The sequence below is a fragment of the Bicyclus anynana genome, chromosome 4 (assembly GCF_947172395.1).
Source record: "Bicyclus anynana chromosome 4, ilBicAnyn1.1, whole genome shotgun sequence".
Taxonomy (NCBI): domain Eukaryota; kingdom Metazoa; phylum Arthropoda; class Insecta; order Lepidoptera; family Nymphalidae; genus Bicyclus; species Bicyclus anynana.
The window spans coordinates 12,912,454-12,927,299 of NC_069086.1; the positions used below are offsets into that span (position 1 = coordinate 12,912,454).

The 14,846-nt window shown below is 35.6% G+C and overlaps 1 protein-coding gene across 1 annotated transcript in view; it reads right to left on the minus strand.

The window, feature by feature from the left end:
• Window positions 1–292: 292 nt before the first annotated feature.
• The window catches only part of LOC112050168 (beta-1,4-glucuronyltransferase 1), a 111,275-nt gene continuing 96,721 nt past the window's right edge, over window positions 293–14,846 (minus strand). The window contains exons 3-7 of the mRNA XM_052891427.1: window positions 9,624–9,783; window positions 8,381–8,689; window positions 7,646–7,778; window positions 5,885–6,018; window positions 293–5,148 (exon numbers count right to left, since the gene is read on the minus strand). Of these exons, the coding sequence (XP_052747387.1) occupies window positions 4,951–5,148; window positions 5,885–6,018; window positions 7,646–7,778; window positions 8,381–8,689; window positions 9,624–9,783 (934 nt within the window). The 3' untranslated portion in view covers window positions 293–4,950. The remainder of the gene's footprint in view (window positions 5,149–5,884; window positions 6,019–7,645; window positions 7,779–8,380; window positions 8,690–9,623; window positions 9,784–14,846) is intronic.

The following is a 14,846-nucleotide window of genomic DNA, read 5'->3' on the forward strand; positions in this document are numbered from 1 at the left end:
TTCGAACTTTGTGCCCCGACTATTGCCACTTCAGCTTCGCGACTCGTTGAGCTATGTCGGTGAATTTGGTACTTCTGCGGATCTCCTCATTTCTGATTCGATCACGCAGAAATACTCCTAACATAGCTCGTTCCATCGCCCGCTGTGTAACTCTGAGCGTTCTTATGAGGCTCATAGTTAGCCACCAAGTCTTGGAACCATAGGTCATCAGTGGCAACACGCACGGTTCGAAGACTTTTGTCTTCAGGCACTGAGAAACAATTATTTGTCATAGAATAAAAAAAAAAGAAGAAAAATTTTAATTTTTTTTATTTCCAATTACATGTAGACTTTTATGAAAGTTTTCACATCAAGGTAAAATTCTTAATTTAGCAGACTACTTAAAAAACTAGTACATGTCGATAAATACATTTTTATAAATGATCACATTCAAAGACTGTTTACAGGTTTTAATTATATATTTATTGCACTTAAACCTATTAGGCACTTTTGCCTTTTAAGTGAAAACCCACCACATGCGTATACCAGAACCAATACCCCAAATATAATGTAACTTAACTAGATAGTAGACTACGCACTTAAAGATTTAGACAGAGAAATTCTTAAGGATTAAAGTAAAATAAATACATGTAACTACATTAAGTAAAGATACAAGAAGCCTAAGTTATTTTAATTTTTTTATATTATGAAAATAATAAGTTTGGTAGTTGTGCTATTCAAAGAACGATTTTATAAACTTTTGTTTTAATAAACTTTAACAACAGAGGCTTTCAAAAAAACAAGGTTTATGCCTGTCAATCGTCAATTAGGTACAAATTTTGCTAATAATATAAATTAGAACAAATAACTTAGGTCTTAGGAATATGAATAAAAAAATATGCTAAATTATAATAAAGCAGGAAACTAACACTATAGGTATAGAAGATACTGAGAATAACATTAAACTACAGCTAAAACTTAAATAATCCCGAACGTGGTGAGTTTTATCACTAAGCATTAAATAATCATCACCAGTAACCGTAAGGCTCATCGAATTAATACTAAAAACTATTTCAGGCAGGCAGGTATATAAACTTTGAACATCCATATCAAAGTTGGCTGCACATTACATTAGGTATATGTACTCGTATATAGGGGTAATTTACATGGTACTTATCTTACTGTATATTTATAAATTATTTTTAATTGGCACCTCAACACATAGGTACCGACATTGTGCTTGTGTATTGCAGCGTAGACAGAAAAGTATATAGAATAGACATGTGAAAAGATCAACCGTAAAAAAATTAAACCAGAAAAAATATAAAAATAATAGAACGAGACAAGAAGATCCAATTTGGTGACGGGGTCCATGCATAACAACCATTGACCACATAGCCAAAGGTATTTGAAACTACATTCTCACCATATTGCAAATTATAGGTACCTTATAATATTATTCTGGTTAAAAATGTTTTAGTTTAGTGTTTTGGAATGTCAAATCGTAGGTACCTATTGTGACATGTAACGGCACATCAAACAATTGTCTATTGACTTCTTTATCTACGCTTTTCAGTAACACATCCCATCATAGACATATGGACACATGCAGTGTGTGTTTTATGTGTTAGGTAAAAACAATTTACATATACACAAACGTTACGTTGACTTAGGTTGCGTCTAGACTGACACATATCGGAACTAATTACACTTTTTCGACTTGATTCATTTGCTTACACAAAAATCAGGTTTTCTGTATAGTTTTTATATTTATTCAGTCGTCTCGAATTTCGATATTTAGGGTTTTATATCCTATGCTTGCATTTTTTTAATTAATCCAAATATGAATTAAACGGACCTTATTTCAATAAGTGTTCTTTAAACTCCTTACGAATAGATTTTGTAGTTATCTATATTAAACCATAGAGAGACTCTACGAGCATTGTCTATAACTGTGTGTATTAGCTCTTGTCAGTCCGGACCAACACATTTTTACATTTCCATAGCCAACTTATCCGAATTATATGGTACGCTAAATATAGTTTTACGTTTATACATACTAATAACTAGTTCACACTGTTTAACATTAACTAAATTAAAATGCATATCAGGAATCGTTTATATTTTAAAAATATATAAAAATAGGCTACATTTATATCAATTTCATGCTTCATCTATATGTCAGAGTAACTTTGGGAAAACAGGCGACGTATGAAGTAACCAGTCAAATGATGCATTTGTTTTAATTTAATGAAAAATGGCCTGTTTTGGTTTTCGTTGGCTGACACGTAGAAAAAGCATAAGATACACTTACAAATTAAAAGCGAAGTTAAACTTATATAAAATTGGGTCAAAAATAAAATGATATGAACAATTTGCACCATATCAACCAGATTACTTTAAGTAGAACATAAAGAACAGCAAGAAATATTAATCAGGGATCCGTAGAACATTTTTTACTATCACTTTTAAGTTAAGTTGTATAACTATTAATTAAGCAAAAGTAAAAAAAACATCTAGTGAGTAACAAGTTTTGGTAAACTACCCTCCTCCCAGCTTGTATCAATAACGAGGTTTTTAAAAGTTGATACCAACCAGCTCAGCTGTTTTTTTCACTGTTGCTTAATTATTAGTTATACAACTTATCAGCCACAATGTCCTAGAATTTGCGTAGTACGTTATCTCGTTCCGATTGTCAGAATTTTTTATTCCCTGATACCAGAATCAAGAATTTTCGTAAACAAAAAAAGTTGATCGTCTCCTCGAGATGAAGGTACTCATGAAAAATTAATTTGATAGTAATCAGTTGTAAAAAATGTTTTACGGATCCCAGACTATAATATCATATTATTTACATTTTAGATAAGAACTTATGATTAAAAAGAAAATCGATTAATTGTTAAAGTTAGGCCCCGTGTAGGAAGAACAGTGTAGGAAATTCGGTTTTACTATTTATGTATTAATTTTAGTTGGTGTTATGTTATATTGTGTTGAAAAATACAATTATCAATATTATCAACTTACAGGCACTGCGTTTCTAGCTTTACAAGTCTACCCGTTGATCTCCGGAAAATCCGATTAAAAATATCTTTAAAAGATTAGGTATGCCTTGGCAAATTCGTGACACTCCCGATGGTCCACGCGAACCGGGAGGGTAGCGATGCTCCGCGCGCACGACTTCACACCCGCGCAGTCCTTCCCCCCCGTCGCTCGCATATCATGGGAGTGTCATTAACGAAGTTGTCAAGCTATAGTGGGTAGGTAAACTTGAATTGGACATTTTATCATTTATTATTAACCAATTTTCTATTTGCTTGTATCTTGAAATGCCTTTGACATTTAGATTCCGATTTGCTTTGGTATCGACCAAAATTTATTTCATTAAACTGTAAAAGTTGTACTTTTAAAAAGCCGACAGATACTGACACGGATTCGATTAATCACTGAGTAATATCGTCTACGATAATTTTAAATACGAGTAAAATAGTTTATATAATTTGATATGTATCGTTCCGAATCGTCTAATCACCGTCGTGTGGCCCAAAAATCTTACCTTAAATCATATTTTCTATGTTAGGAAATCATTTTATTTCCTATTTCTGTAGAGTGCAAGCGGAAAAGTAATTCTTGACCTTTAATGTTACAGTAAAAGCTCATTATTGGCGGGGGATATGTTCTCTAAATGTGTCACGAATACAGAAACCGTGAATATGGAATGGTATTTTATATGGGATTATGAATGATACGTTCTTGGGTGACAAAATATAAAACAAATATATAAAGAAAAAATAATTAATTGAAGTTATTGATTAACTATTATCTTCAGCCTTAGTCAATGGTTTGAAGAATTTTGAAATTATATCTTGCTTGACATTTCTTAAAAGTGATTTTAAGCAGTGGCATTTTTAAACCATTCGCAATTTCGGCAATAGGTATTTGCAAGTTAAAGTTCAAGTTTGCAGATTTAACGTCAGTTTCGTCAGTCACTTCCGCGAATATAGGAATTGGGACGCATTTTTTTAATCCGCGAATAAAGGAAGCGTGAATAAGGAGCTTTTACTGTAATTTAAAAAGAAGACGTAAAATTTTTAGGCCAAACGTCGACAAAATGTAAAGGTCTATAAAAATCAGGCGGATGTACACACCCTGTTGATATTGTTGGCAACACTGTGTCTTCAAGAATTTAGCAAGTGCCACGAACTTTTTTGACCCAGTGGCCATAACTGGAACAATTTTGGAAAACATTATACTAAAAGCGCATTAATAGCGACACCCTCACAGGGCGTGATAAGATTGTGGCACTATAAATTATTTCTTCTCTAATGAACTACGAGTTACGAGACCAATAATCTATGGGTCTATTCCTGTTCGTTTGCTCTCATTTTATTAATTACTAATTGCTTTGCAAGGCACAGTGATGCCAACAACTCGCATTTATAAATATTAAAGACAGTCTTAAAATAACTGTGCGCTGTTTAAATTGGTACGATTTCTCAAACGTAAGATACATGACCATGTGAAATCTTACCTGGCCATAGTTTTAGTCTGACCAGAAAATATGAAATACTAGCCTTGTTACGGAAAAAAGGAACTACATTCTTACATTAGTAGATAGGATTATAAAACACACGATCGCGCAGGGTTCTTGGATTTGACATTACTGGACAGGACCCATAGCCAAAGTAAGACGTTACACACGAAAGAGGGTACGTAGATCAAATGTCGGGATAACAAATTTTCTTGTGCCCTACCCAGGGCAAGAAGGTTTCCTTAAGGTCCATACCCCCATCCGGTCTAACCGGGAAAAGATTTCCCATGATAAGCCAGCACATATAGCTGAAAAATACTTATGGCACCCTTAATTCAGGTTTTTCTTATTTCTGGTCAGGCTAGTAAAATTTAGGCACATGTTAATAGTATGTCTTGTCTGGAGCTATAAAAAGTAGCTGGTAGTTGGTTCAATATTTGTGCTTAAAGTGCACAACCGTTCCTTTTACCAAATAAGGTTTTAAGCTGGGGCATTATAATGTTCTTTATATACAATGACTGCCGACTAGCCAGTGTGTCTCTCTTAGTGTTCTTGACGTAGTGCTTGATGCCGGGCTTGTGAATGAGGAACGCGTTGTTCAGTATCATGAAGTCGTAGTCTTTCACGCAGAGGATGTATCCCTGAAACACGAACAATATCTATAAATCATCATAAGAAAGAAAAAAACATTTAATTGAAAAATTGTGCCACACTTAACACCTTACCACTATTTTAGTGCCTGATACCCAGACTATTTAGGTAAGTCGAAAACCAAAAGTAGTGTCAGCATCAGAACACCACTATGACATATTTGGCACAACTTTAAAAAAGGATCCAGGTAAGCATTGTGCTGCATCCAAGCAAATATCAGACATACAGCGATGAAGTTCAGCTGATTAACTTGAACCAGGTGACACCACGGAAATGCGAAGTCATATAACAATGAAATATTTTGTCTTTGAAGATTGATGACTTTAAAAAACTGCTATGATTTAGAGTGCAATTGTACACTGTAATTTCTGATAATGATAAAACAGGTGAATTTCATTGAACAAGTAAAATACAATTAGGAATGATTGAGAATGAAACCGCTATTTTTCTAAAAACACATATTAGTGAACATAATAAATCTGGAACAGGTACTCTTGTGACCGCATTTTAAACAATTTAGATTGGACCTCTGTTTTTAAGGACAGTATAAAATGATTTATAGTTTTTACCAAAGGACGAACGAACTGACAAAAGACTGTCTTTCAGTATGAGCAAGGGTAATACATAAAAATCTTGACTTGGTGCAATGGAACAGCTTGTTTGGTGCTCTTGACAGACTGAACAGGACACTAGAAATAAACGAGTCAGTTATAAAGTTCTTGTTACCTGCGTCATCTTATCCTGTTTGCCCTCCCAACTGAGTCGCTCGTCGTAGTAGGGGTCTTGATGGGTTCCAATGAAGATGGGCTCCCAATGCACGAACTTCCCACGTCGCTTGCCGACGTGAAACACGTCCATTTCTAGAAAAAGATACAAACAATGCAATAAACATCGTTTTCTTTACGAGATTCTCGGAATTTATATTGCACTCTAAAATAAATGAATTGCATTCTAAAACCAGAACCAAAAGCATCAGAAAAGATAAAACAACATTCATGAACTGTCAAAAATAACATAAAGCTACATTAACTATAATGAATTTTTTTTTAGGTTTTTAGTTTCCTTTTTTATGGGAAAACTCACAAATAAAGTAGCTTTCTATTGGTAAAAGAATTTTCAAAATCAGTTCAGAAAAAACTGAGATTACCCCCTACAACTCACAAACAGTCAAATTTTACTTCTTTATTATATGAAATAGTAGGGAATTGGGCCAGTTATTGTCCCTTGTGGATAAGCATAGTTGAGGTAGATAAGTAGGTAGCCCATATTTCAGATAATTATATATTCTCTGACATTTTCAACTCAATACACGAGTCAGTTTAAAAGGTCATCAATCGATTGCATCGTGTATTAGCTTACGTAACACGAAGCAGACGCGGCAGAAAGTTTGCATTTTTGCAAAACAACTCAAACAGAATACGAGTACAAGCGTGGCGGGGTCAATGAACCATAATACACAATTAGTATGTCCCATACGTGATACGCCCCACGCAGCGCTTATACGGCATAAATATCTCACGACCGATGGCAGGATTAATTGCCAATGCATCGTAATTAGACACGTGAATTTTGTATCGCCCTCCATCGCCAAATTGTATTTTTGCATTTATTGGTATGCGATGAATGTCGTTTGTGAAAGGATTTATGTAGGAGGTGAGTATTTAATGTTGGCTTGATTAAGGACATGAAAAAAATCAAGCGCGAGTAAGAGTAGCGGCATTGTGGATTTCGTATTGTTAGCCCTGGATCTACTAAAGAAACATGATATCGTAGCACCTTTTTATCGTTAATCTATAACGATGATGGATTTAAGTAAAATAAAATGTAGTACCGATGAGAGCATTGAAGAGTATAAACAGAATATCACAGAATGAGAGTGCGAGAAATAAAATTAGAAAACTTTGTGGTATAAAAGAAGGTGTAGTTACTAAAATCTAGAAAGGTATGTTTAGATAGTTGTAGCACGTAGAAATTACTAATTCTCAAGACTAACAAAAAGTAAACGAGGGAATGTTAGAATAGACAAAACGAACATTGCAGGACCAAATCCAGATATTCTTATCAAAAGCGAGGTACACTTGATACTTTAAGGCGACGATTGTATAAAAGGATTGGTAAGAAAGAAAGGCAAGCAAGATATGCAAGGGTCATTTAATTACAAAGGCATACTTTGAGATTTTTTCTTGTGTTTGTGGTCTATAACGATGTTACTTGCCAAATATAGTTCTGTTAAGATTCCCTTAAGAGTGTCAATATATGCGTTTTTTTATGTAAACATAGACATTTGATTTTTTCAAAACTTGAGTATATGGTTTAAATATCAACTTGATAACTCCTGCATACGCATTCCGGTAATAACAACGGTAACGGTCTTGACAAGAAGACGGACATAAAAGTGATCTTATAAGGGTTCCATTTTTTCCTTTTTGAAACCCTAAAAAAATCCGTATTATTAAAAGTATACTAGTAGTAGTTAAAGTAACTCACGGCTAGTTTCCGAGGAGTTGATCCACTGCTGTCCCTGAGGTATGTTGTGGCAGTTGGGGCACACGAACTTGTGGAACGGTATCGCAGTTTTGTTCTTCAGCATCGCTTGCAGCTCCGTCTTCGTTGATGGCACCTGAAAATGAAGTCCACAAAATAAGTTTCAACAAAGAATCGTTATTTGATTAGATATGTAAGTGCATGATCAACTGAAAATTACTAAAAAAATTAGTCGAAGATAATTTATGTGTGAACAGAATGTCCAAAAACTTGAGATTGGTAAAAGCAATTTAAGAAGAGTAGCAGAACACAAAAACCTTATAAAATATAAGGTTTTTGTGTTCTGTTACTTGAATTGGTTTCTGCAATTTTGACAGGGAGATCAAACTAGCTTAGAGTAGACTATGGGCTTTTTGTCAATAAGTTTCAAATGAATTAAATGATTGTTGATGGTTGATGATGTATCCAAGGTGTTGGATTGGCGACCCAGCACTAGAAAGCGCAGTGTTGTTCGACCTTCCACCAGGTGGACTGACGCATCAAACGTGTCGCATAGATTCGCTGGATGTAATGCTCAGGGTCGTAATGTTTGGAAGTCCCTACAAAAGGCCTGCAGTGGACGTCCATCGTCTGATATGGTGATGAACTCCAATGAAGAAGTAGTGGACACCTAATATGTTATTACATAAAATAATCATAAAATTAAAAAAAAAGACTTTGCGATATCTAAATACTTACTTGTACTTTGGCACCGACTTCAAATATGCTTATTGGGAAGACTCTGGGCTTAGAAGAGGTGCTCAACGGTTTAGCGTTCCTGGCAATCATGTTTAGGAATCTGGGCACTAAATTAGGACTAGGATATAGCTCGATATCTGACGGCAGTATGAAGTGTGTGACGGCTGCTTCTCTGGCTACGTTCCTGGCAACATTCACTGGGTAGAGGAGGCTCTTCGCTTTCATGTATGTCGAGTTGGCGTTGACGTCGTATGGTGGTTTTACCGTGCAGTTGTATGGTGTTTGGAGGAATGTATCCGGATTTGGTATCTGAAAAGGTAAAATTATTTTAATTTATTAAGTAATTAATTTATTCATTCATTCATTCAGTCATTTACTTTAATGTGTCAAATACCATATGCCTACTCGTAGCTTTTTACACGATATTAAATCAAACATACTTTTTGTCTATCTGTTTGTTTTTATCTGTCTTTCTGTTCGTCCAGGCTGATCTTTGGCATGGCTGAACCTATTAGATAGGTTTCACTGAATCATAAGGGACATAGGCAAATTTGTGCCTGAAAAATCCAGGGTTTCCATAAGGTTTGCTGGCGTCCGCTAGTCAGATAATAAAATAAGAGATAATATAAAAACGCTTGTTTTGATGAATGATTAGTAATAAATACAATTATAACCTTTTAAAAGATAAAACCGAGTTTATACATTTATTTAAGATAAAAACATACAAAAGATGTAATCGCAACAAATTCAATCGTACTTATCTCATTAATCAACGTTTAATTATAACATTTAGTTATCTGTTGGAAATCTGAACACGAGTCGCAAATGGACAATTAGGTATTATTTAGCAATAGGGTAGTATTTAACATTTGTATAGAAAATTAGGTATATATCTTGAACATAGCCATTTTGTTTTTCGTTATGTTGTTTAATTTACTTGCAATTAGGCAAAAATGGTTTTGGCGCTCACGTCATAAAATTTGCGTCGCGCGTCAATCGTTCCGTGCTTTTCACTCACCTGAAAGTCATAATTCGGCGTCTCGTTTGCGCTTCGAATTTTATCCATATCGAACCGACGCGCTGCGCGCTCTTAATACAGAAGGTACCTTAATTATTTGACTGACTAAAGTAATCGCCTTGTTATTGCATGGATCTCACAACTATTTACGGTACAAGAACTGAGTTGCGAGAATTGGTATATTTTCACAAACTTTGTTTTTGATAGCACAATACATTTACTTACACTGCTGGGTACGTGTTTGTGTGAGAAGAACACGTGGAAAGTGACGAATTGCTTGATGAGGTCGTTCCCCAAGCAGTCGCGCAGGTATCTGATGCTGTTCACTGTGGGAGCCATGTCCGCTCCGGGCGCGTGAATAGCCAGACTCACTGGGGCCATCCATCTGTGGAAAAAGCAGACATTTAGTAAAACTATAAGCCTCAATAACTTCACCTTTAAAAACTTCGACAGCCTCCGAGGTATGCGCGGTGGATTTACAAGACGGAGACACAAGCCACAGGTCTGGCTGGTGGGAGGCTTGGGCCGTGGCTAGTTACCATCACCCTAAGCGATTTAGTGTTCCGGTATGATGTCGTGTAAAAAGGAGTATGGATTTTCATCCTACTCCTAACAAGTAAGCCCACTTCCATCTTATATTATCATCATCACTTACCGTCAGGTGAGATTTTAGTCAAGGGCTAAATTGTAAAGAATAAAAAAAAAACTCAAGTATATTATATAAAAATGAATCCATATAACCCTTGGTCACGCCATCACGCGTGATTTCACTATTTTTTTTTGTTTTTGTTTGTTATTTTCAGGAGAAGGTAGGGTAGGAGTACGGTAGGGTAGGGGTAGGGTACGGGTTGTGAGTTTCACGCGCGAGTCGCGGGCGTCCGCTAGTTTGAAATAATAATGACTAACATTATTCTCAAAAAAAAACGTTAACCTTCATAATCCATATAATATTACAAATGCGAAATTAACCCTGTCTGTCTGAATTCAAAAGAAATGCTTGTTGTACATAGTACACACGAAAATACGAACACGCGAGTGATATTACGACGGTTCCGTATAGTACGTACGTACGTACATTCATAACCCTAAACACATTTAACCAAGGAGTAAGCAATTAAATTAATTAAAATTTAATCAAATTAAAATTTAGGTCTAACCCACTGACCAAACATGCCACAGAAACGTGCCAGTAAAAGAATCAATTTTATTTTAATCAATAACGTTGTTCCGGCCGAACGCTTGCGTGTCTGACTGCATTTACGCCTGCTTGACGTCGCTCGGACGTCGCTAACTACAAATCTATCTCATTAGTTAGTCAAGCTTCGCCAACCTTGCTATAAACACAGAACAGAGAATGTTACAGAATGAGTCCTTACAAGTCGCGCCGTAAGGCCGGTGAAATCCATAAAAACGAACGTCACGCGTCTCCTTGACATCCGCATATATTAACTTTTTTCATGATTTGTGTTTCAAGATTTAACACTAACAACAATTACGTAAATTAATATCACAATATAATAATAATAAACAATTATTAATAAACTATTAATTATTATTATTATGAGCTGTGGTAGCCCAGTGGATATGACCTCTGCCTCCGATTCTGGAGGGTATGGGTTCGAATCCGGTCTGGAGCATGCACCTCCAACTTTTCAGTTGTGTGCATTTTAAGAAATTAAATATCACGTGTCTCAAACGGTGAAAGAAAACATCGTAAGGCATACGATTCTGCATACCAGAGAATTTTCCTAATTCTCTGCATGTGTGAAGTCTGCCAATCCGCATTGGACCAGCGTGGTGGTGGCCTAACCTGACATTCTGAGAGGAGACACGACCTCAGCAGTGAGCCGAATATGGGTTGACAACGAACGAACGAAACAATTACCTATAAAAATACTTCATCTTATTTCTTTAGTTTTTGTAAACAGTTTTTAAATTATTTAAAAACATAAGACGCCATTTTTCTTAAATAATATCGAAAATTACAGATGCGACGCTTCGTGTTGTAATGACTCGAGAATGTATTCGTTTTGTATTTGGAATAGCTTCATCACTTCCGTGTCATGTGCGCTCTATCTGCGTACTATTTTTTAATCTGTGGCTATAAATAAATAAAATGTTGCCTGTCACAATATATTTTACGCTTGCAACGTTCTATAAACACAAGGTCTTTTTACTGAAGAAATATTATTTTTCTTAGGTTATATTAGAAGAATGCTGATTTCAGACTCTGTGAGACGAATATGGGTATGATGATGATTTTCTGACGAATTCAAGTTGAACTTTTTTAAATTTGTCGTTATTTATCTATTTAAAATTTTGGTGTATATCTTCAAAATTTGTTGTACCTAATTAATATATTTTAGCATTATGAAAAAGCTCAGAAGACATTATATTAAATTCTATTAGAAATTATTTAATTAAAAATGATGTCACTATAAGAAAAAACCAAGGGCCCCGTGGGTTCGAAACTAGTCGGGCATACTCCGACGACGAAATCTAGCTGTAGAAAAGTTAATTGAACTTTCTTCTGTAGCTAGTAGCCTTTTCGGAAAAAGCAGCCAAGTGGCAACCCAAACATAAAAGGGAGCAGTTTTAGTGACACAGGTTCCCAACCTTTATTTTTGATGTCTATTCGAATATGTGTATTCGATTGTGTCATAGATAGTACAAGATCCGGAATAAGAAATAATATAAGTATATATCATCATCATCATCATCTTATCAACCCATATTCGGCTCACTGCTGAGCTCGAGTCTCCTCCCAGAATGAAAGGGGTTAGGCCAATAGTCCACCACGCTGGCCCAATGCGGATTGGCAGACTTCACACACGCAGAGAATTAAGAAAATTCTCTGGTATGCAGGTTTCCTCACGATGTTTTCCTTCACCGATTGAGACACGTGATATTTAATTTCTTAAAATGCACACAACTGAAAAGTTGGAGGTGCATGCCCGGACCGGATTTGAACCCACACCCTCCGGAACCGGAGTATATATTATAGTGTTTTATTTATTTGGAATAAGACATAAATGATGGAAAATATTCACATTGACACATTGTAACTATGTTGCCTAGTTAAATAAGATGCCAGATCTTAATTCGGCATTTGAAATGCCGTATATCTTCAATCTTAGGGCAAGAATTAATGCTCTTTCACCAAAAATACCACAAAAGTCCAATTTAATAAATAGTTCATGTGTTTATTAATTCTCCTGTAAGCAAATTATATCAAACGACATTATTTAAAATTTCAACAAAGTTTATTGATATTTTTGTTTACTGATTTGCACTATATTTTCACTATAATTTCAAAATGAAATGAATATCAAAAAGTGGAATTCAGTTTTTCACCAATTCCGCGAGAACCATTGATTTTTCCGGAATGAAAAATGTGTGTATATAGACACATTGCCTATGTGTTAATATAGACTAAAATATATTTCCATTCCAAATTTCAGCCATATCGCTTCAGTAGCCGCAGCGTAAAGGAGGAACGTGTGTGTATGTTTACACACACCCACTTACACACAAACTTTCGCCTTTATAATATTAGTGTGATGTGATGTGCCAGTGTGATGATAGTGTGATGTGATTATGAATGAAGTATGTAAATAGATGATTGGTTCTTTACGTGTCTTTTTCACGTCATTTATGTGAATTGGTACTGTATCTCGATCGGTTGAGAAACACTGAACAACAATAACATGTCTCGTTTTCAGGTCACGAACTTCACAAAAGGCACGAAACGCTGTCAAAGTTTCACTCCTAGACTTATTGTCGAGACAATTTCTTTCGCTTTTGTTTGTGTAACAATTGAGCTGTATTTTTTTTCTTTGAAAGTGAAACCTATTTATTAAACTTTTGAATTATTTTCAAGGTTTCTGAATTTGTCTATATCATAAAGCTTCCATTTCTGCAATGCAATTTATATTTCATTTAAAAATAATTTAATTGTGGTAATGATAGTCGAAAACTTAAAATTAAAGTTACGAGGGTTCCAAACGCGCCTTGGTTTGAGAAGAGCCCACAACAAACTCAGCCAAGGTTTATTTTTTTTGTTTACCACCATTTTACAAATTTATTTTAAACTAAGCACACAGTCGCATAATACAGTTTAATACCAAGCTTTTTATCATTTATATAACCATTAGCACTATAATAAGATTTTCCTAAAAGCTTGCGTTTAATAAACACTTTGAACTTCTTGAAAGACATTCCATGTACATAGTACTTTATAACGTATCTATACTAATACAAGCAGACGCCCGCGACTTCGTCCGCGTAAAACTCTATGTAAACTTTCAACTACCTTTACCCTACCCCTTTTTGCTTTTGCTATAAACCTCACGGAACCCGAGACCTTTCCAACGAATGCAAAACCGTGGAAATCGGTTCGTGCATTCTGGAATTATAGCGTCAGGAAGGAAAACCCGACTTATTTTTATATAGTAGATTATAAAGCTGAAGAGTTTGTTTGTTTGATTGAACCAGCTAATCTCAGGAACAACTGGTCCGATTTGAAAAATTCTTTCAGTGTTAAATAGCCCATTTATCGAAAAAGGCTATAGGTTATATTTTATCCCCGTATTCCTACGGGAACGGGAACCATGCGGGTGAAACCGCGCGACGTCAGCTAGTAGTCAGATAAATTTTACTTCTACCTATATTAACTGCAATTTGTTCTTCATATTAAAAGTGAGCAGTGATAGCCCAGTGGATATGACCTCTGCCTCCGATTCCGGAGGGTGTGGGTTCGAATCCAGTCCGGGGCATGCACCTCCAACTTTTCAGTTGTGTGCATTTTAAGAAATTAAATATCACGTGTCTCAATCGGTGAAGGAAAACATCGTGAGGAAACCTGCATACCAGAGAATTATCTTCATTGTCTGCGTGTGTGAAGTCTGCCAATCCGCATTGGGCCAGCGTGGTGGGCTATTGGCCTAACCCCTCTCATTCTAAGAGGAGACTCGAGCTCAGCAGTGAGCCGAATATGGGTTGATGACGATTAAAAGTCCGCACACAGTTCAAACGTTATCAACGTTTATAATGTATTGTATAGTATTACCTAGTATTTATACTATACATAAGATTTTCCTGTTTAGGTATACAGTTACAGTTAACTCATTGCATTTTATGTATGCGCTTTTAGAAATACAACGACCTACATTATTTTCCTTACTATGCTACTTACTGTATCTTTCAGTTTATTATGCTTCTTAGTGTATAATAACAGCCTTGTTGGCTCAGTGGTTAGCCTATGTGGATTCGGATCAGCAGGGTTATTATGTATCTCGGTATCTCGGTATTTTTTTTTTCTTTACAAGTTAGCCCTTGACTACAATCTCACCTGATGGTAAGTGATGATGCAGTCTAAGATGGAAGCGGGCTAACTTGTTAGGAGGAGGATGAAAATCCACACCCCTTTCGGTTTCTACACGGCATCGT